This window comes from Oxyura jamaicensis, chromosome 1 (assembly GCF_011077185.1).
Source record: "Oxyura jamaicensis isolate SHBP4307 breed ruddy duck chromosome 1, BPBGC_Ojam_1.0, whole genome shotgun sequence".
NCBI lineage: Eukaryota > Metazoa > Chordata > Aves > Anseriformes > Anatidae > Oxyura > Oxyura jamaicensis.
In genome coordinates, this window is record NC_048893.1 from 36,514,589 (window position 1) to 36,538,724 (window position 24,136).

Genomic DNA, 24,136 nt, shown 5'->3' on the forward strand with positions numbered 1-24,136 from the left:
CTCAATCAGCTATCAAGTTGAACCAGGAGTTCCATAAAATGCCTTCATTTAACTTGATTGGAAGGGATATTGAACAAAATTAATTCCAGGAACATCTTTCTCCTTAAAGTATTTGCTCAGATGTCACCTCAAAAAGTGTTTTAGGTGCTTTATAACAAGATTTGATTTAGCATCTTAGGCAGAAAATGAGGGGAGATGGGGAGAGGTGATGTGTCCTGAATTTTAAAGGCAGTCTTAAACTGGTGAGCCTTTACATGTCATGTCTAAATGACAGGGTTTACTGCATCAGCCATATGCAACCGCTGTTTTACTCAACAGAGAGCACTCTTCCTGAACTCTGAAGGAGAAGATTCCTTGCGATAATGTTGGTCGTGGCATCCAGGAGCGCCACAGCCACTACAGAGCACTGCTTCATCATGGGGGCAGCAGGAGAAATTCAGTGACTGTACCGAGGTATGCCCAAAAAGCAGCCACCCACATCATATTTCAAATATGGTTTGAGTACCTCAAAAAAATTGTACTTTTTTTTTTTTTTTTTTTTTTTTTTTTTTATAATTTGGCACTAGTATTCCCCATAATTTCCGCAGTGGAGACATCCAAAAATACTCGTTGAAATAGCACTGATTGCCATGCTTTGGAAGAGAATCTTCTCAATAACACAACACTCCCACAAATCCCTCACCACGGATGAACACGTGCTCCATCTCCGACCCTGGCAAAACTTGAAACATTAACCCGTATTATTCTCCTTCACCCGGGGTACCAGTTTTTGCCAAGATGAACCAACAGTGTTGACCACGGCTCTCTTATTTCATTTCAGTACAGCCAGCCAATTTCCATTAGCAAGATTCCCATTTTGCCAAGCTTTTGGATAACCTCCACTTCAGCACCTGACTCGTAGGAACAGCAAAGACGGGCTGAGCGAAGGACTTTTTGAGGTAAGCATTCAACATAGAAGAGAGGCTCTGAAGCAAGGCAGAGGCAAACAAGGATAGGGATATAGTAAAATAACCCTGCTTGGAGCAAACCCCATGCGTCTGCAGAAGGTATCACTCTTTGTGATATCCTGACAGCTCTTCCCATCAAAACAAAGTTCCACATTTTTGAGTTGAACCCTAGCACCAGACACATGCTGCTGCAGCAGCTCCACTGTCTTGTTTCTGAAGCACTAGATGAACTGAGCACCGAGGGAGACACGGCAGCATTTGAGATGTTCCCCAAGGCAATGCTGCCTTGGTTTGGATGGAGACAAGAGCATCAGCACCAAGAGAGCCCTTTACGCTGCTGTGCCTCAGGGATACACCTGACTGTACTGTGAGATTTCCACCCAGCTCCCAGAGCCCCTCTAGCAAACCCTCCTGCCTCCCAAACCTCTCGCCTTAGTGCCCATCACCGCTCTCCTATCCACAGCCAGGGGCACCGTCGACTCTATAAAGGCACAAGCACAGCAAGCAGAGCTCCCAGGAAAGGAGCTAAAAGGAAGCCTGAAGAGGTTTGAGGCAGAAATGCTAGGGAAAGATGGTCTGTACAAACCACTTGTGGCTCACCATAGGGAACCTTTCATAACACTTTTCCCAGCACACTCTTCTTTTCCAGTTCAAACCTGCTGCTACAATATCTACAACCAGGCTTGAAATTAAGGCTGTATGCTAATTTATATTGCTGAATATTTTATATCCAATCTTATTCCATATGTAAACCATAGAACATTAAAAGACGGCTACGATGTTTGTCTAAAATTACAGCAGTTACTGTCGCAGAAGTCTTCTGGTAGCAGGATACACGGGAAGTGCTCTGCAGAGCATCTGAATGGAAATATTTTCTAGAAACAGCAGAGGGGGATGTTAGTACAACTGGCTTTGAACCAGAATTTAACTGTATCTGTAACTGCCTTTTAACTCAATGCCATACTAAACTCCTACATTAGCTAAAGATGCACCTTCATTTCATTACCGCGCTGGCCATTTTTCTGGCTAGTTTGAAAGCTTTATTTCATCAATCCTTTATACCCAAGGACAGTTAAATTCAGCGCTGATTAACTATTTTGACCATTCAATATTTTTTCAAGCCTAAAGCAGAAGAGTTCCTGTAACTGGAATTCTGCTAAATTATTAGCTAAACTTGAGCAATATACAGTGAAACATGCTTTAGGTAGCAATCATTTACTTAGGCACACCAGAGGGTTTTTTTTTTTTTTTATTTGCACAGAGGACATACAATAAAGAAAAGCATCAGTGATAAGGGTATTAAAATATAAATCTATCCACCTTCAAAATGAAGATGAAAGAGATTAAATAGAAAATAAGGACAGGCGTGAACTGTTAACAAATCTGTGTCCTCACTGGCATTAAACCCATCAGAGCTAAAAACCATTACCACCGTTTGGTTGCAATAAAGACGAGCCTGCGTGGCGCAGCTCATGACACAACCTTTATGCAGGATGAAAGGAGAAAAAAACCTTTGCACTTTCTGACGTGCACAGATGAGACCCTTTTTAAAGTTTCCCCATCTTTAAAAGCATCTGATACATTTTGACAACCGCCTTCCAGCCTATTTCTGTGACTGCTCAGCCACACAGATAGATTCCTGACACGGAGAAACATGACCACGGCTTTAAGTAATGACTGTATTCACGGAGGAGAGAGACAAGATCTAGCTTCTCGCAGCCGAAATACCTGCTCCCACTTCAGTCACTCTTTTTATTACGTCATGTGCCTGCGATCAGCCTCCTGCTCCGGGCAGGATTCACTCGCAAGAAGCAGGACTTCTGAAGCAGACCTCCACCTCCAACATGAGAGCTCGATACTTTTGCACAGAGCAAACAAAACCCCCTCATTTTTAGCGCTGGGGGCATTCTTGCTCCCAGCAGGACAGCTCTCCCCCAGCAAGGCGGCAGTGCAAAGTCAACGTCCCACTTTGTGGTTCGTCCACGCGCTGTCGTGGACCCCGCGAGCCACAAACCGGCGATGGCAGGGGACAGGCATACCTGAAAGATCCCACACGCAAGTGGGGCACCAACCAGCCTTTTTCCCCTCTGACTTACAGGCTGACCCAAAAGCAGCAGCACAACAACCTCCGATGGTGGAAGCCCTCTCTCTTTGTGGAAGGACAAAGTTCCCCTTCCAGCAACGTAAGCGGTTCTGAAAAGCAGCCAGCCGCTACCCACCTTCTTCTCTTGACAGCACGACCCCGAAATTAGGATTTGAGCCCCCAACAGGGCGGAGATGGGGGGTCCCCACGCCAGCCCCCCGGACCCACTCAGCACAGAAGGGGTGCACGCGTGGGGCCCCAGGCTCCACCGTGCCCCTGCTGGGGGTCGCCTCCTCCCCCGACCCCGGCCCCGCTCGCCCCCACGGGGTCTCGGCGACACGGGGGGCGGCCGGGGGGGGTCCGTCGGAGCCCCACGCGGGGAAGTGTCACGGAGTCACCCCGGGGCGGCCGGCCCGGGGACGGCGGCACCGCGGAGAAAACTTAGTTGTGGCCGCCGGGGCGGCACGGCACAGCCCGGCACGGCACAGCCCGGCACGGCACGGCCCCCACCGGCGGCCCCGGCTCTCCCCACAAGATGGAAGGCGCGAAGTCGCCCGTTCCCGCGGGGCGCCCACCGTCGAGCCGGGGGCAGCGGGCACCGGCAGCCCCCCGCCCTCCTCGCTCCCCCCCCTCCCTCCTTCGTTCCCTTCCTTCCTTTCTTCCCCTTCCTCCCTCCCTCCCCTGGGCGCTCACCCCGCTCCTGCTCGGCTTGCAGGCAGATGGGGATGTTCCTCTTCCAGCCCGGCATGGCTCCGCGCGTCCTCCTCAGCGCTGCGGCGGCGGCGGGGGGCTCATGGCAGGGCGCGGCGGCGGCCACCGGCGGCTCGGGGGGGGCGGGCGGCCGCGGAGGGGCGGCGGCCTCGCCGCGAGAGGCAGGGAGGGAAGGAGGGGAAAGAGGCGGTGGAGCCGGAGGGGTGGGGGGGAAAGGGAGCGGGGAGGGCTCGCCCCGGTTCAGCCGGGGACAGGCGAGGGGCGAGAGGAGGAGGGATTGTGGGAGGGGGAGGCGCGGAGGGACGGCCGGCCCCCGAGCGGAGGGGCCGCGGGCGGCCCCGGCAGGTGGGGCCGGCAGGGAGGGAGGCAGGGAGGGAGCCGCCAGGTGGAGGGGGGAGGCCCCGCTCCGTGTCCCCGCTCCGTGTCCCCGCTCCGTGTCCCTGCTCCTTGTCCTCGCTCCAGGCGCGGGTGGGAGCCCCGCTGCCGCCTTCACCATCTTGTCACTTGTTGGAGGGACCGAGGGTCTGGGGGGGGGACGCGACCCTTTCCCTCCGCGGGGCTCCCAAAATGTCGGGCAAGGCGTATGTGGGCCCGCATGGAACAGCACCGACAGCCTCTGGATCACACAGAATCATGCAGTCATTGAGGCTGGAAAAGCCCTGCAGGATCATCAGGTCCAACCATCCCCCTGCCACCGCTGTCACCCACCGAACCCTGTCCCCAGGCACCACGTCCAGCCCCTCCTGGAGCACCCCCAGGTACGGTGACTCTGCCACCTCCCTGGGCAGCCCGTCCCAGTGCCTAACCACTCTGAGAAGAAATTGCTCCTCATTTCCAACCTGAACCTCCCCTGGCACAACTTGAGGCCCACCCAGAATCTGCGCCACACAGGGCTGAGGATGCTGTTGTGACAGGTCAGGTTTCTGGCATCATTCTGGCCGGTGCCTTATGACCATTTGACCAGAAGACCTCAACTCTCACCACCAAAATTGTTTCTTACTCAGCCATGTCTTAATAGCAGGCTAATGCTACAGCAATTAAATATTCCTTTTATTTTTATCTTTTTTTTATAAGCTACTATAAAATTCAAAGTCTCGGGTTTGAATTTTATTTCAAAATAATGATAGCAGTATAAATGAAGCCTAATTATTTTTTTTTCAAGGCACTTCTGGGGGTGGACTGCTATATGAGCTTCACTGTGCCTACCGGTTATGTTGTGACTATTTCTGCATTGGCTGTCATTTCCTCATATTTATAGAAATTAAGTAATTTTACATGGTCAAACAACTATCCGCGAGCCCTTCATTCAGACGAAAATTTGAAGGGTTTCCTGACTTTAATTTCTGCTGTAAACATGATGACAGTTTCCTGACACAGCATTTTTCCATGTTGACTTGGTGCCAGTGCATAAAGCAAATGTGTGTCTTGGTACTCATGAAAGCCTCTTGATTAAAATCCCACTGATGAGAGCTGCAGCGACTGGCTTTTCTTTGATTGCACTTAGGCCGAGGTTTCAGCAGCAGCAGTGCTGTATTCATGTGTGGCAGGGGCACCGAGCAGGACCGGTGCGATCCGTGTCCTGGATGAGGCACATCCTGGGCTCCTGCTGAATGTTGGAGTATACCACACGGAGCTGGTTTTGCTGTCAGTGAGAGTGCAGCTGATAACGGATCAAAACAAAAAACGGTGGCACAATGTTACCAAACTGAAAACATTTTAACAACTTAGAGCGGGCAGGCTGAGTTTTCATCAGGTTTGACATGTTGATGTTTCGTCTCGTTACTGGGGGTGCTAAATTTGGATTTATTGCATCCTTGAACCATAGCCTTGTCTTCAAGAAGAGACATATTTACAGTCATATTCTTCTTTTCATATCACTTTACTTAAAAACATGTTATTTTTCTCATTGGTATTTCTACAGAAAAAAAAAAAAAAAAAATGCCAGTGTGCCTGCGAATGTCTCAGCACTCTAAAACAGAGATCTCCAGCCAGATGCGTTGCTCGCAGGGCAAAGCTTCCAGAAGATGCCTTTGGGGCGTGCTGGCAGAGAGCTGCACTGCCCAAGGCAAATGCAAAGGAAACAGGGCCAGGAGTCGAGCTTGCAGCGCCTTGTCGCCGCTCAGCACTGCAAGCACCCACACGAGGATATGGGGCTAAAAACTGTCCCAAGGGTTTCTGGAGTGTACGCAGCAAGGAGACGGTCTTTGAGGCAGTGAAGTGGGTTAGAAGCTGTGTTGCTTTAGAAGCTGCATTATAAAATTGTGCTCTGACACTTATTCTCCTAACCCGTGCCATTTCTTACAGCAAACTTGGGCTTTAAAGTGTTATGGAATGAAATAAAACTTCAGATGATTGTGTGTCATCCATGTCCTAAATCTTACTTACTGCCTCTGATATCCAGCTTTTACCCCAACTTTTCCATTATGAACAAAAAAAATACAAACACATTGTAGTTCAGATCCTCCAATCGACTTTTTGCTAGCATTGGAGTTTTGCAAAATTGCAGGTCAAAGGAATAAAGCAGTAGATCGCCCTACTCTCCAGTCCCCAACAAGCCATTTTCTAGCTATTTTTTTATATTGCCATCACTTTTAAAGTGAGTAAACATTCTCTAGGACTGAATGTGGGATTCTTCAGGGTCCCGTGGGAGTCATAAAATTCCAGCTGCTGTTCTGAATTTGCTCCAGAATTGTGTTTCAAAATGAGGGATGAACTCTACTTTTTCTAAATATTGCTGGCTTTTCAGGAATAAGCATACTACATGTTAAATATTCACATCATTGAGTGGAGTACGTATGTTTCTCTTATGCAAGACCTTACAGATAAATCCTTTTAAGCAATGACACTCTGTAATTCCCCATTTCTGCGCTACAGGAAAAGCTTGCATGGGTGCCTGGCTCTAGTTAATTTAATTGCATTCTGTTACTCACATGAGCTGTTTCACACTGAACAACTGCTTCTGCATATCCCAATGCTAGTAATGGAAGAAGGCGGTCACCTGATTTAGATGTGCATTTAATGGTGAATACATCACACCAGTAGCATATAAACTTCCTGCTAGCTCTTTTCTGTCTACAGCTTTTTCCCTTGGAGGATTTTAAATTAGCTGAATCTTGATTTTCAAGGAGACAACCTTTCTTCTCACTTGACACTGCAGCATGGATGTCATCTGAAGCACATGCCATCATGAAGCACATGTAACAGCACACTGGAATTAAACAGCAAAAGAAGTATAATATTCCCAATGAAAGGTTTTTGTTGTTGTTGTTGTTTTGTTGGTTTTTTGTTAGGTTGTTTTTCTGTGAAACATTCTAAAGAACAGATTCTTTTTTTTTGTTTGCTTTGTTTTGTTTTATTTCTTGTTCTTATTTATTCCCTAGAAGCTAGGTAGGAGAAATATACAGATGGGTTGAACGGAGGGTTGGAGGACTAGAAAGTTTCTCAGTAACTGCAAATGTTTGGCAATAATTACCTCTAAATTACAAGAGATGCCTGAGCTTTTAGGTTTTTTAACTTTTTTTTTTTTTTTCTCAGTGACTGACAGTCACTATCCATGTTCATGTACATATTTGTGGTTACAGAGAGCCCAAGAAGGTGCTAAGAGTCTGAAATGACCATTTAAAATAACTGTGGTAATAACAAGAGAGGTTTTTGGTCATCCGAGACCCAGAAATGTCCATATTGTTCTGAACAGGTGGAAAGTGCTCGAGCCTACCACACTGTCCATGGCTCTGTAGGATTTACCTGCAACATCTGGGAGGAAGGGGAGGTGGGTTTTGGTCCTTTTAAATGGACCGCTCACCAATGCATACCTGAGACTGACACACTGCTGCTGAAGGTTACATAAATGCATATGAGTCACATTAAAATGTGATGTAATTTTATTAAAAATGTGATACCAGTCTTGTCAGAACGGAGCACTGGGCAAAACGGCGATGCACGCTGTACTGCATTATCTTCCCCGCACACTGCCCTTGTGTTTCCTTTTTCTTTATTTCCCTTTTATGAAAAAGGTACTTTATCTCGAAAGCTATTTGTCACGTTACTGAACACCAGATCAAAAAGTTCCTAGATGAGACATGAGCATACCAACAATTGATTTTTAGATGCATTTTAACACTCCTATTAGCACATGCTAACAAGAGGCAGTAAGGCATTCTGCCACAGACCTGCGGCCATTTGCTGCCAGCCTCACTGGGGATAGCCGCCCTACACAGAGCAGAGGACATTTCCTTCTGCCTGCTCTTTCTGTGGCCCCAGGAGTCCAATGTTGGCACAGTGGCAGACTTCAGCAGGAGAGGAGGAACCCTGAGCCTGGCCCAAAGGAGGCTAAGGCTCAGGCTACCTGGGCTGTCAGTCCCAGGCTGGTTCAGGAATCAGACGGGCGCACCCACACAGGTCGCTTAGGCAAACTGGCAGGGATTCTGTGCAGGCTCAGTGTCAGAAATTTAGGTACCTACATGATGTTTGGTAAGAGCTTTGGTAGACACAGCCTTACAAATAACCATAATGCTAGGTGGGATTTTTATGGGGTGTAGCTGTGGTTTTAGGAATCTTTTTTCTAACTGTTGCCCATGTTATGTGTCTGCATGCCTTTGAATTTAGCCATCAGGCCACTTCATGTTTTGAGGAGGCAGGAAAATTTTCAAAACTTCCTTTAAAAGAGACAATTTAGCATCATGTATAAGTTCCTCAGATCCTTGAGCAAGCAGATCAAGCTTGCAGTTAGCAGAAGACAATCTGTAGAGTTGTGGTCATGCCAACATCCTTGCGCCAAACAGACACGCAGACAACATGGGATGGCAGAGTCCCTGGTACTACTTCCCTTTTCCTTTGTCTGTAACCTTCCCCAAAACAAGAGACACTATTTCCAGCATGCTGAGGCTTTAAGTTCTAGAGCGATTCAGGTATCCAAGTCCCAAATTTTCTTCTTCATGTGCTGCTAAAATAAGATATTCCAATTAGTCCTTTTAAGTGTGTTGTTTGCACAAAAATTAGTTGTTTTTTTTTTTTAATCAGCTGCAAAGGACTACAGAATTATCAATGTAATACTAACAATCATTACACACATACTAACAATCCAACTCATTGCTGCCTTTTTAATATTGAAGTATAAACAAAATCAGAGTATTACCTAGAAAGAGACTTAAAATTTGGAATTACTTAAAATTTTACCATTTGCAAAAGGTGTCTCTGACAACTAAAAACAGATTTAAGGAAAAACATACAAGCATATCTGAGGGTACCTAATGATTTTTGGCTAACCCTAACCAATACATTCACATTAGCAATGTGTCTAAATTACTGACAGTACTAAAGATCCATAAAAGACCTCACATACTGACGTATGCAGGCATTCCCACCTCTGGCAATGAGGATGTTGTGTATTTTTGTGTTGTAAGTCCCAGCCTTGGCAAACTGATTTGCATTTAACCAATGTATCTTTTGCATATGTCCTGTTCCAGGAAAAATACCATCAATCACACAGCAGTTGATGTTGGAAGGTACCTCTGGAAATCATCCAGTCCAACCACCCTGCTCAAAGCAGGAGCAACCAGAGCAGGTTGCCCAGGACTGGGCCTGGTCAGGCTTTGAGCACCTTCCAGGATGGAGACTCCACAACCTGTCCAGGCAGCCTGTGCCAGTGTTCCTCCACCCTCACGGTAAGAAAAAGAGAATTGTTATTTATGTTTAAACTGAGTCTCCTGCATTTCACTTGGAGCCCATTGTCCCTTGTCCTCTCACTGGGCACCACTGTGAAGCGTTTGGCCCCATCCTCTTTACTCCCTCCTATCAGGTATTTACACAGATCCACCCTGAGCCTTCTCTTCCCCGTGCTGAACAGCCCCAGCTCTCCCAGCCTCACCCTCTGTATGTGAGGTATTCCAGGCACAAACCATCTCTGTGGCTCTCTCCAGCATGTGCATGCCTCTTTTGTACTCCTCGTAGCAGGACTCTGCACTTCTTGTTGGACTTCATGATGTTCCTGTCAGCCCATTTCTCCAGCCTGTCGAGATCCCTCTAGAGAAGAACAACCCTCTGGTGCATCAGCCACCCCTACCATTTTCTGCAGACTTGCTGAGGGTGCACTCTGTCCCATCGTCCAGGTCATTAAAGAAGTTAAACAGTAAAGGCCTCGGTATCAGTCCCTGAGGCTTCGATCACCAGTGCCTGGCCCCCAGCTGGACGTGGTGCCCCTGGCCCCAGCCCTGTGCACACCCGGCCCGGGCTCACCACATCACTCGGAGCTGGAACTCAGCGCTCTGACGCTTTCATCTCACAAGCATGGTTCTCAGCACAGTCAAGCTGTTCTACAGGGAGGAGATAAGGCCCGCAGCAGGAGAGGAATTCATTTTGGGGAACATCTCGGTGAATTAAAAGCTCAGGATCAGCGTGCATGAAATAATGGACTGTGAGGCACCCCAGAATGAGGATGACTTAGGAAAATGCTAAAGAACATCCGGACCTGTACAAATCAAATCTAGGCAGTGATGATTGCCATTCATTGTATTTATTGATGCAGGTATTACAGGGAACGATTTCTGATTTCATTGTGACCAGTAAGAATGTTATTGTCAAGGATACTGCGTGTAGTGGAATGGGATTTTGCTTCCACTTCTTTAGGGACAAGTCACATATTTTCTGTCTCCCATTGTCTTCCATGATCCAAGGACGGGACAGGGAAAATGAGAGGGAAAATGAGAGAGAGAGAGAGAGCAGACACCTATGTAGATAACAGCTATGGGTAACCTGAGCTTCTTTTTTTTTTTTTTTGCAAGTGCTGCTCTCGGTAGAGTCAGAGTCACACTGGTAGAATGACTTGGATTTATACCAAACATATAATTAGTGTGCTGTCACAGACTGCATTGCCTGTAAGCCACGGTGGCTGCAGAGAGAGGCAAACTTCAGGAATCTGATTTTTCTTGGGGTGCTCATTCCTCCTGCTCTCTGCACACAGCCTGCATGCGGGCAGAGAGCTTTTGAGGGTGTCAGTCCTGCTGCCAGCAGTCGTGTGCTCCTTGTTCACAGCCTGGCAGCATACACTCTGCAGAAAACACAGTATCGGAGAACAGACCATGCAAAATAAACTCAGTTTGGCCCCTGAAATTCCCAAGGTAGATACACTTTCTTCAGTGCCTTTCCTGCATGTTTCATTTTGATGCTTGTCTGTGTTGAATTCTGATAAATGTATTTACTTACTTTTTCTGGCAAGCGACCTGCAGACATGAATACTATTAATGACACTCAGCACACTTTGGGAAGCCCATTATCGGAAAGCCAGCTGCTATTTCAGGCACATTAGTTATACCCATTATCTACACACAAGCCACACGATTGATTATCTTACACATCCCCACTAGCTGAGAAATAATGACTCGCTGGTGCTGAACCAGCCATGAACTTACAGCAATTAGGTGTAGACAGCTCTGTTGGGCAACTGGTTCCACTGCAGGGCATAAGTGTCCCACGCCTGGAGGCTCGGGGCAAGCTCATGAAATAGATTTGCTTCCTGGAGCTACAGTTGATCATCCCAGGTTTCCATGTTGGTATGATCGTGCCCCTTCTGAACGCACCTTGTACCAAAAGTGCTAACTTTTGCGGGACCCAGAGCAATTGCAGCGTGGGGGAATTCCCACTGCTGCTAGTGTTACCTTCCCTGAACTCTACCACTCAAGAAGTAGCGCAGGTTTCCAGCATCTCACAGAACATCTGCCTGCTATATGAGCTCTGAGCTAACACAGAGGGCATCTGGAATGAGCAGCAGTGAGATGGAAAGAAGGAAAACAACCAGTGCACAGTCTCTGGAGTGCCTCGAGTAAGGCTATAGCTGAGTTAAAGCCATTAACACTTAAAAGGGACAGCGAAGATGGACTTGGTTTTACACGATAATCCAAGAAATGCTTCCTAGAATGGATCCAAGCTTTGACACAATACACACCCCAACATCCCTAAAGGCAAATCTTTGGAATTGATACTGAGAGAGCTGGACTGTTCAGCCCGGGGAAGAGAAGACTCAGTGGGGATCTTAAAAATGTCTATAAGAATCTGAAGGGAAGGTGCAAAGAAGATGGAGCCGGGCTCTTTCCAGTGGTGGCCGGTGCCAGGAAGAGGCAAAGGGCACAAACTGGAGCAGAGGAGGTTTCTGTGCCGTGCAGATGCCTGATCCATGGCCTAGGCTGCCCAGAGAGGCTGTGGAGTCTCCTTCTTGGAGATCTACAAAAGCCACCTGAGCCATCCTGGGATTCCTTGAGAATTGCTCTCAAAAGGTAAGAGCAGGCTCTGCACTAGAGGCATGAAAAGCTTGGTATTGTGCCAGCAGAAGCAGGTGAGTTGGAATGCGAAAACACATGGCAATGTAGACATCCTCCCAGTGTCTTTTGAGAATGGGATCACAGCTGCCTTAGATGTGTTTACAGTTTCTAAGTTTTTCACCAAATCTTTTAGAGAAAAGGTTTTTAATTTCTACATACCATAACAAACAGCCATAAAGCTGATTCTCAAGTAGGTTACCCATCAGCAAAAATGTTCTTCACACTGATTTTTTTTTGAAATGTAGATTAAATATAGTCTTTTTAAGGGAATTCTGTATAATTAATGCAAATTTATGTGAATTTTACTATTCTCTGCATTTCCTACAACATAGAGAACCCTTAGCTGATCAGAGAGAAGCTTTTTTTAAGGTATCTGAGGTAATGTAATGATCTTAGAGAATGTGTTTATAATCCTTGCACCAGACCAGGAAGAAAACCTACAATTATACTTTAAAACAGAAAAGACTATTGTCTTACATAAATTGTTTAAATCATTCAAATAACATTAGGATTGGAGAGTCTATTGATCATTGGACTCATGATAAGTATTTTATCATGAGTCTTCTACAAAGAAGACATGCTGTTTAGTATTAATTATTACTATTAATCAATGCTAACAGCCCCAGTCCAGAAGAGGATGTGCAACAAACCACTTTAATCATATGATTAGTGAAAAGTGCTTTTCTGGATTAGGAAATGCAGCAAATTCTGTGTAAAGCAATACTCACAGTTACATTCAGATTCATACACTTACCTGAAAAAAAAAGAAAAAGGAAACGTATGGTATAGAGTGAAGCAATATGAAACATCTGTCTTCTGTGTATATTATGTATGTTTCTCCTTTGACCTATGGTAAGATGTAGTTTCTGGATAATAAACACGATCCATTTATAAGCCCTTTTGTTCTTAAGCTAGATGATGGTACAGACCTTGTCTCAACCAACCTGTGTAAAGCAGTACCACTTCAGAGCTAAACCTAGCAGCATGTTTCAACTTTATTGTAAAGTTTCAACATTGCTAGGTAGTACTGCTATTTTTTCAGACTTAAGAGGTGAAAAAAGTCACACAAATATTCATTTCCTTTGTAAAATGAATCAATTTGCACTATTTTCTATATAAACATTGTCCCGTTTTCTTATAAATACATGCAAGTTGAACAAAGATTTATAAGAATCACTCAGTAGTCAGAACTTGTGTGGAGGAACACCTTTAACAAAAACCACAAAGATCCTGTGCCTGACTTATATAAGCAAAAGACTTGCATGTACTCTTTTCCTTACATTTGGTTGACTGTAATTTACTTGCTGATCAGGCCACTCTGAAAAGAAATACTGGATTTCTACAGCATTTCTAAGTCTTTTCTTAATGTGACCAAAGTATGTAATCCTCCAGTTACACTTGGGAAACATCTATTTTTGCATCCACTTTATTTTATTTCCAGTATGTTTAAATATGGTAGTAGCAACTAATTGCGGTACATTTGTTAAGGGTTACAGTTAAGGGTCTTAAATGCCTGTTCCTTTAGCCCTGGCTTGGACAATAAAACATTTAGCTGTTAATATCAAGACTTTGAACATTCAGGTATTCAAACAGACTTGCACCCATGCAAGCCTGTTAAAGTTAACTGTGCAGAGAAAACTGAAGGATCAATCCCCTGTTACCCAGTTGAGATCTGATTATTTTTAGCTTACTTCTTGATTTTTAAATAGGTAGTGGGAATGCTAATTTTGCTGCTTCTTGTCTTGAGCATTTAGGTGCCTCTCTTCATTCTTTTTTTATAATTAGTCTGATCGATTGTTTACCTTTGCATATGAAATCCAAAGCAGCTCACAGACGACTGCTGTAACTGTTCGCAGTCACTAAAAGTTAAAAATTGGGATCTTACCATTTAAAGGCAGTATATTTCAAATTTGTCTTTTTTTTTTTCCTTTTTTTTTTTTTTGACATGAAGGATAGGAAAACAAACTTAGAACTAAAAGTAGCTGTTGCCATGACAGAGTTGAAATGTTTAGGGGAAAAAATACCACCACCAACATTAAAATAGCAATATACTTTTGAGAAACTTGAACAACCAATACTTGGTTGTTTCTCAGTGGAGGCTGAGTCCTGCAAGGAGTCGGGTGCTCTCAGTTCCCTTTAAGAAAGAGCAGGAGGAGGCTTCCCAGCCTCTTTCAGTGCTGGAAACCTTATTAAGGGTTGGTTGGTTGGCTTGTTTAGTATAATAGTGCCTAGAAAATGAAGAAATGCAGGATAATGATAATCGAGTAACATGTGCCTGTCAGAGAAAATGGCACATCTATGGCAGCCAATGCAAGCACGTCACTTTGAACTTTCTCTCATATAATATAATAAGGAGATTGATATCAAATAATATTTTAATAAAACTCCCTAGCTAGTAATTTTCACTGTGAAACAAATTGAGGGTAGCACAATATTATGCTACCTGGGAAAGAGCTTTTTATTTTCCAACCTATTCATTGCTTTCCCTCCTGTGAGGCTCCTGTACAAAAATACCATAAACTCTATCAAAGCCTTTGTAACAACAAAGACTGACTGGGGAAAAAAAAAAAAAAAAAAAAAAAAAAAAGCCTTTGATGCACACTTGTGACCCATCGAACAGAGAACAGATTACAGACACCAAAACACTGTAATGGTACTGTCTAAACAATGGAGCAAAGAAAATGAAACTTCACAAACAAGGGGATCTGCAGCTTTATAATGCAATAAAGTGTCTCATTGAATAAAGTCTAAGAGGACCAGCTCAGAAATTGCAGCTAACCCTTTGTGGCTATGGGTAGATCCACCAATTAGCTATTAAGCCATTCAAACACAATGTTTCAGCCTACTCCAGTGACTCCCTGGCTGGTGTCTCACTGGGTATTTTCTGGGGGAAAACACTCTTCTCAAATCCAGATTCACCAAAGCAGTAGCCTCTGAGACCTCTGAAACAAATTTAATGTTACAGTTCACCACACAAGGCCTCTGAGGAGGGGAATCTGAGGTTGCTGGCTGCCTCTGGCTCCCTCTGAATTCAGCACGAGCAGAGGATGTTGACCCTAGCCCTAGTCTGTGAGGGCAGCAGCCACCTCCTGCAGTAGCAGCCACTGCCAGGACTATGTGATAGTGATCTGTGCTACAGATTTCTTGATTTCACACAGGATCAAAATCTACAGAAACAAATAAGGGAATTGCTTGTTTCCATGCCTCTCCCCAGGAGACCTCTACCAATGACATTTGGACATCAGTTTTCAAACAGGAGCACCTCTGTCAAACTCCTGCACACCAGCTACTCTACTTAGACATATACAGAGCATTTGTGAGTAAATAATCACTACCCATATTAAATGCAGAATGGTTACAAAGTATATTGCTGCCTGTGTTTAAAAACAGAGCACACAAGCTCGCTATAAATTTTTGGAGGCTTTGCAAAGCTGAGGTTTTTGGATTTGCTTTACTGTGACTGAAACAACAAATCTTTAAGGTGCTGCTGCAAAAACACTGGTCGCAATTGCCAATGCACACAGGAACTGTAACTGTATGAAAGATAAAAAGTGAAGAAGCTGCCATGATAAAGCAAGTGTAGTACAGTGAGTGTTCAGAGTACATCTTATTCCATCTTTTTCTTTGCCACATGCATCATGTTTTCTTTGTGGTAGCTTACACCAGTTGTGAATTCTGCTTTTGGATAAAAGGCAGCTGGCAAAAAGCAATTGCCTGTGTAGTATATGTGCAGTTCTGATGACTCTTGTGTCATGAACATGCAATTGTGCTTGTTTCAAGCCGAGAAAGATGACACTTGTTTTCCTTTGCTCACAGGGATGGCATCTCCCTTTAGTGCTCTGTGGGAGGAGAAGCAACTCCCTAGGGGATCCAGGACTGGGAGGTTACCAAAGGAAATTCTTCTTCTAGGGACCAGGTGGAGTGGCGTGGGGGGAGAGGGGTTGATATGATTTCTTACAGCCCAGGAGCTCTCTGCTGGACTGTGAGAAGGCCTGAATGGAAAATCTCACACTGCAAAAAAGCACTTGGCAGGCAAAACAGGGAACCTGTTTTCAGACCCTTGCACCAACATTTTGTCTTAGCCAGCAGCTTGCTATTTGAAAAAGTATACAGCTGCAGTTTCTGTTGAAACAAAATACTCTATTTAAGAGCTGAAAGCCATTTTGGTGCATTTGGGTGGTCTCCTCCAAGAGGAGATGAAGATGGATTCATGGTAGGCTTCCGGCCACTTTGGGGTCTTGTTATAAATGGGAAAGGTAACACAGATACCCAGATATTCTCTAGAAAATGCTCCAACTCTTGGGATCCATAATAAAATAAAATAAATTAGAAAACAGATATTTATGTAAAACATTTTGGAAAATTGTTGTTGCTGGCATTTTAGTTGTGGGGGTTTAATTTCCCTCCTATAATACAGTTTATTTCAGACTATTTTGTTACTATTTATTTGCCAAACTTGCAAATCTTGTCTGGTCTCAGAGAAAGAAAAACAAGAAGGCTGTTCTAATGAATGACGAATTATAAGCCCAAAGTGATTACAATTTGTTTGTGGATCTGTATATATCACTATTGAACAGCTGGAAACCAATAAGAATGATAATTTTCCTAAGTCAGTGCATGAATATACAGGATGTTTCTCCATAGATTGCTGAAATATCAAGAGTACATAATCACACTGGGGAAAATAAATCTTACTTGCATGCTCTACATGAGCTGCTGACATCTTTTCTCCATGCCAGAAAAATTTAAGGAAAACAGAGCAAAGAAAGAGCATTTGCTGGGAAATAATTTTGTATTCTGCAAAGTGTCAACAAATGTGTTCCTCCTTGAACAACAGGAAATATCCACTAGCAAATCTTGAAGTGAATACTGATGTTGTCTTTCATGTATTTCAGAACAAGCACATCCTACATACTGGACCTATTCTACAAATAGAATTTAAATATAAATAACATGTATAAGTGGATACATCCCCCATAAATGTAGGCACACATGAATTTTCCATATTCTTTAAAATATAAAGAGCTTTTCCATAAAGAACAATAAGTTCATGTCAGCAATGCAGAGTTTAGATGTTTCAGAGCCTGAGATTTTCATGTCTGAGCATGTTCTGCAATACTTGAATTTATAAAATGCTTTTCTAGAGAAAATTGAAGTGATTCCATGTGCAAAACAAGTGTCTAGAAATTGGTCTTAACATCACAACTAAGAAAAGGAAGGCCCCAAAAATGCTGCCCTGTAACCCTCTGTGTCTGTAGTCCACAAGCAAAGTGATCTGCCATAAACTCCTGTACATCAAAGCAATACTAGCACTGGAGCTCCGCGTGGTTTTTCTTTGGAAAGAATTGTGACGATAAGCTCAGTATCACCTGCATTTGTCAAAGCCAAGCTTCTGCTCCTTGCTCTTGTGCAGATGTTTACACCAATGTAAATTATACACAATGAAAATAAATGCAACGCTCATCAATTAAAGTTTGCAGGTAGAGAACTATGCAATAGACATGGTAAAGAAAAGTGAGTTTGTAAAAGAAAAAGTGTGGAATCCTTATTTTATTTTAAAATAGAAAGGTTGTTATTTAATTACCCTTAAATTATATTTTGTTCTATGGTAGTTTCACTTCCAACCATCTTGATTTGCACTTCTTACCCATACTGAGGTTATGGGAATGCTTTTGGATTAGCAGCTCCATCAAGGCATCTGGCTACTGCCTTCATTACTGATTTTAGTACTCAGAGCAGAAGAAATTATGGCTGAGAATATTTAAAATATGTCAGTGCTTAATATATTACTTGAGTAAATAATTCCTCCTGAAATTGTACATTTATATACATACCACATCATACCTTGAAAATGGAATTGACTTGTTTTAAAGTTATTTACAGTTTCTCTGTGTTTCCAAGTTATAATTTATTATTTCAGATACAATGATAACTCTGTAAGTAAGTAATGCCCTTAATTCACGTATACAGTTGGAGGCTAGCTCTCTGAAGAGCAATGTACTGAATTTGCCTCTGAGGTTGCTTCTTTCAGAAGCTGTATCACATCTGATACAGGCAACATGAATTGCCACTCCTAAGGACGAAAATGAATGCTCAGAATATACTGATCCCTCTTGGCTAAGAGCCATGCTTTCAATTTATCAGGCATCCTTTTCACTAATGGGTTAACCCTTATAGACAGCTAATGTTCCCTCTGCTTCTGCTGGAATACATTTAAGATAAAATATTTATGCTACTCCATTGGAATGAGCATTAAAAAGACAAGATTGTTGAAAATGATGGTCTAAAAGAGGATTAAAAAAATAGAACCAAAAATAGGCTAATAAAACCTTTTTTAAAAATGCAGATATTCAAGGGGAAAAAGTGAGGATTTTTTAATCTCTGACATTGATACAGCAGAAGATTTGATATCACTGGTCAGCAACAAGCTAGAGCATGCTGACAAGTACAAAGCGACTCGTGACAGTCTGCATGGATTTAAAAGGGTAGATCATGGTTAGCAAAATGGATTTTGCAAGGAGACAGAAGAAATTAATGTGTGTGCAGACAGTTCGGCTCTCCCTGTCTTCCTTCTCAGCTCTTATTTATGCATGCATACAAATCAAAAGATGAATTGACTCTTAGCCTGTGTAATTTTGCTGGTAAAAGTATTTAGAGAAATGCAATCACCAGGAGGAGCAGGACAGACTCGTGCTGTGTGGCTGCACCCTTCTGCAAAGAGGGAACACACCATGCTGAGGGATACCACAGCCTGAAGGTAGACCCCATATAATCAGCGGCCACCTCTCCATGCTGTCGTGCCTGGAGGACCCCAAATGGATGTGTCTGGGTGGTCTCCGCTACCTGCCCAGCTGACAGGGACCACACACAAGCCCCGAGCTTCACAGAGCTGCTCCTTAATGAACTTTGAATGAGAAAAAGAGTTTTCTTGTAATGTCAAATTGGCAAAAGTCTTCTACAGGATTGAAATGTCTGTTCACTGTCCACAGCCCTACCCTGGCCATTATCCGTCTTCGCTTGCCTTGTGGGATAAATAGAGTGAGAAAATGGGACGGTCCTGGGGAAAGCTGGACCCTCCTGCACAACTAACCACCTGTAGGAAAGGGAAGCCCTGCACCCACACCTGGCTGATCCTCACTGGTCTCTGCTCCTGCAGTCTGGGGACTCACACGTCCGCCTGACCCCCAGGCTCTGCTCTTCAAGAAGCCCTAAGCCCCGTACGTGGGATATCCCACTGGCATGGGGCAGCGCAAGTAAACAGCAGCAACACGGAATTGCTTTCAGCTCCTGCTATTTTCAATTTCTGGCATGAATTTACAATTGTGAATATGAAATTGAAGGACATAAAGTATTTTTTTTTTCAGCAAGTAACAGTGGTGTAAAACTCAGTGCTGCCCTGCTGCACAAATCAGGGGTTTTGACACATAAAATTAGGCGTAATGTCCCTACCCTGTTAATGGTTTCCAATTTACCACATCTCCCAAACCAGAATGCTGTTCTGACTTTTTCTCCCTTGAGTTTTTGTTACTATGAAAAAGAGAAGCCAGTAAAAGACATTCCCATCTGGGGTAACACTGGGGTGGGGGGAGCAGGAGAAAGGATTGTATCATGTAAATAGAATGCAAAACAAGAAATACATAGCAGGTGGGTATGACAGACAGCTGTAAGTGGCTCATGAAAGGCCCACCCTTTCCAAACTACTAGTGACTTCTGCAAAACACGTGTATTGATTTTCTAATTGAATAGGTGCAATAACGTGATTAATACAAAATCTATACAACAAATAAACCAACACACTAGCTAAGGCAACAGCTGTGCTAACTGGAAACTCTGGGAAAAAAAAAGTTTTTCTAATCCACTTTAGCATCATCATCAAAACAAAAGATTATTAACTTAATGATAGCCATATGTTGAGCAACACTCCTCTGTCTCCTCCAGAAACAGAAACTTGAAAGGATAAGCAAGAGGGGTGGTTTCATGGCCGCAAGCTGGATAGCTTATGGATGGTTTTGTCTTCTAACCAGAAAGGTAAGAAATAAATGCTGGGAGAGAGAATAGTGGAAAAGCAGCAGTGTGGTAAATATAAGGTGAAATAATTAAGTTGATAGTAATTATTGCGTAAGCCTTAAGCTGTGATTTAATCAGATATCACAACCTAAGCAGGATTGGGCTGCCTTGGTACTTAGGGGGGAAAACCCATATGCTATTGGAAACCCAGCTGATGATTCAATAGGTGTAAGTCTCTCTTCTGACTCACAGATGACAGCATGAGTTTAAGAGGGACTTGGATATATTTACTACAAATTAGCATGATAAAGTCTTATTTTCAGAGGAGATACTAATAATCTTGTCTACCACAGCACTGCAGTTTTATAGGAATATGTTATTTTTCACACCTCATCTTAAACTTTCTGTAGTGTCTATTGAAATGTTAAGTAGCAGTTGTATGTCATGTCAGAAAGTTTCCCACTTCAGGGCTGAGTAAAGTGATTCTCACATAAATGCCACAAGCTTTACACACTTAACACGCAAAATAGTACTCTTTAAGGCTGATGGGACTCCTTCTGTGAGACAGCAGCTAGGTTTTACCCAGGGTTTATGCAATCGTGATGAAAATCTCTTAGGCAGACACTGAACAGCTGGGCCATGCATCAGTAAATCACACACGAACTGCATTCTCGTGGCTGGCAAATGAGCTGCATGGGAGTGAGATTCACCCTCAGACTCTAACATCCCCTGGGAACCGCTCCAATAAAGTTTTTGTGTAAGTATATAAGTATTAATACTGTTAGAGCAACGTGAATGACCAGTTAGTGAAGTAAGTATAATTAGAGACAACCAGACGTAATGGAAGAATGTTTTGTGCGAATGTAGACTAAAAGTCTTGGGTCTTCTGTGGAGCATAATGCACTGTTATGCTGAAGAAGAGGTAATAATTCATTTTACATTCAGGAGATAATGTGCTGGAGGGGGAATAAATGGACCACATCAGTTAAGTCTGCTACACAAAGTAAGGAACTTTAAAAATCTCCTGGAAATAGTGCTGAATCAGTTAACAACACTTAGCAGAACACTGGCTGTGGCAGAGAAAGATTACTTCAATATATACATATTTCTAAGAATATAGATGAAAAAAAAATATTTAATTATATTGTATTGGTAGTGAATGTGACATCATCAGGCATTTGTGTATCCAGATATTAGAGTGGTGGCAAATGTCTGTGTCTAAAAATGACTTAAACAGACAGAGAATATGTTAAAGTTTGTACAGTTTGGTACAAGAGCAATTAAGTCTGTTTTAAATGTACGTATTATTAAAGAGAATTAGAGTCAGATGACCTGAAGAAAAGAAGAGGGGAGCCTCATGTCTGAAATCCCTCTGTAGGGTTGCGCTTAGACACGAAGGCCAGATTCCTGCCACATTAGGAAGCACCTGAGTCACAGCAAACCTAAGCTAGCAAGTCCCCAAGCTGTACCCCAAGGCAGTGCAGACCGAGCAGTTCAAGGCTCAGGGCAGCTCAGACGTGTTTGCCGAGGATGTTAGCTCAGGGCAGTGCCATGCCGGTGCAGATACACGTTTCCAGATCTGAATGGCTTCTCTGTGTTTCTGCGTGATAGACTCTTGTATTTCTTCGTCAGATTAACTCTAGCGAAGCCCCTTTGGATGTCTGTGAGTGATGGTGTACATATGGCCAGAAATCTGTCTTGTCACAAGAGGAGCCTTGCTGCTATTTCTTACCCATTTCTTTGAAAGTAAATTGTGTGAAAGGGAAATGTAAATATATTGTCAAATGTTATTCAAGGCATTTAACATATACTTTCCAATTCTTTCCAATTTAGGATAAATACTTCTAAATATATCGGTGACAGAGCTTACTTTTATATTTATAGCTTTCCTAACCATTAGACAAGTTAATAGTTTGCCTGCTATCTCAATAACACTGAAGAATGACACTGGTCCAGTCTTTGGGTGCTGCAATCTGTACTTGATGTAGGCTTTGAGGAATGAGAGGGGAGAAAAAAAAACATACACAAAACAAACAAAAATGTCAAAAGTGGCTAATAAATCTCACCAAATCTTTAGGGCCAACCTGCCTTAGGGGTGCCTCTAACTGGCAACAGCCAGTCCATGTAGATTTGCTCACATTCAATTTATACTCAGCTGCCTTAAGACTCGTCTGTTTTCCAGAGCAATGGTTATATGCTTGGGGTGCTCTAAATCTGCACGTTTCACAACCAAATTCCTTGACTGCATTTTTGTCATCTTCCTATTGAATGCGGTCCTACTACAGCTGCTCCAGAACCCCCTGTCCTGCACCATTGGCACAGAGCAGACCCAATGTGGTGCAAAGTGCTAAAACTGGGGGCCCAATGGTGAGTCCCACGGAGGAATTCAGCTCCAGATTATCAACTGTAAATGTAGACGCCTACATGTGAGTGTCCACAGGTGAGCCACACATCTCACTTGATAATCAACAGAGCTAGAGACCTGTGAGAAGGAAATCCATCCCATTTCAGAGCAGAGGGCTAGAAAGCTGCTAAACGGAGGTGGCTCATGCTAAGATACACTAGCACATCCCTCGTGGATTTCCATTGTTGCTCTGGGAGGACACTGCTCTGGTAGTTAATGGTTGGACTTGATGATCTTAGGGACCTTTTCCAACCTAAATGATTCTATGCCATGTGTCTCCTCTAGATCCTATCTCTCTACCTACCATGATGGTGTGGATGCCTCAAAACATCTTCAAGTAGTTCTGCGTGGGGAGCTCGCCCAAGCCTCCCTGCATGGGCCAGCTGGAATGCCCTCCAATGCCCTGCACCGAGTGCTGGCACGGCCTTTATCTCCACTGCCCATAACAAGCACTTCAAACCCACATGTAGGCATCCATATACAGACGCATATGTTTGGGTATCTTAGTTCTGAAGTGAATAACATCATCAGTGGTTTCAGCATAGAAAGGATTAAGCGTACAACCCCCGAGCTGCTTTTTTTGTGAAACGCTTGGAGCCCCCAGTTCAGGAAAGGTATGTGGCGTTTCTGAACTAAATGAATGTGGCAACTATTTTCCCGACAGATAACGGCAGGGTTTATCTGCTAAATTCTTTCAAATCCAGAAGATTATTTTTGTTTCTCTCTCTTCACACAGAAGATGTGGCACAAGCAGGACCTTAAAATAGAGGAGCTGGAAAAGATTTGGGGAAGAAGGAGAAACTGTGATATGATGGCTGTACAGGCAAATGCTTCACAGCTGAAGTTTGTGTGAACTAAAGGCTACAATAAGTGAAACAGATTCACAGAAAGTGCAGGCTTCATCAGCATGTTTCTTCTTTCCCGTCCTTTGAAGCCTGCCAATATTGTGGAAAGTGGCCAGAGTAGAACGGAAGCAGTCTGTATTTATAAGCCTAATAAGCAAGCATAAGACTTTGGGACTAATTTAAGAGAGTGATGGGAAAAAATGTGCCAAAACCAGTTCTCAACCGCTTCAGAGCATCATTGTTTTAGAAACTGGAAGATTCATCTTTCTGCGTGGTGTGTAAATAAAGGTATCAGCGAAATGCAGGCCATTACAGGCATGTGAATATCATGACCACTATCATCCTTTACCCACAATATTGGAAAGTGGCTATTTTATCCAGATAATATATCCACAGGCAATATTGCTTTTTTGTACACCAGTCTGAGCAGATAAGAGAGCTCCTTTCCATTTGGTACAGAGACTTCCACAAATGTCTAAAAATGATAAGAATGTATATTTATATATATATATTTCCTTTCCAGTATTAAGGTTCAAAATATAAACTACCAATCTTGTGTAGATTTGGGTGACGTTTTGCTGGAACATAATCACACCAGAAGACTGTGTCATTAATGTACACAGTAAGATATAAGAATGGCGATTATTCATTCCACTTAAAGGCAGAATAATACATTTTCTGTTTGAGCAGTACTACATCTTTTTAACTATACACTACCATTTCATAGCTCCCTTTAAATTAAGAGGAATTTTTAAATAAAGATGCATACAAGGAAACTGGCCATTGAGGTAAACAAAAACAAATACACCTGAGATTGGCAGGAGTAT

General features: G+C 43.4%; 1 protein-coding gene across 10 annotated transcripts in view; it reads right to left on the bottom strand.

Annotated features, from left to right (window-relative positions):
- GRIP1 (glutamate receptor interacting protein 1) overlaps positions 1–3,997 on the bottom strand; it is a 320,589-nt gene extending 316,592 nt beyond the window's left edge. For 4 of the 10 annotated variants that reach the window (XM_035333127.1, XM_035333137.1, XM_035333096.1 and 1 more), the window contains exon 1: positions 3,724–3,995. In XM_035333127.1, coding sequence (XP_035189018.1) covers positions 3,724–3,778 — 55 coding nt within the window. In that variant the 5' untranslated portion in view covers positions 3,779–3,995. Of the gene's footprint in view, positions 1–3,723 lie in introns of all 10 variants that reach the window. The other 6 variants (XM_035333155.1, XM_035333085.1, XM_035333147.1 and 3 more) reach the window with 5 other exon arrangements.
- Between the last annotated feature and the right edge of the window lie 20,139 nt (positions 3,998–24,136).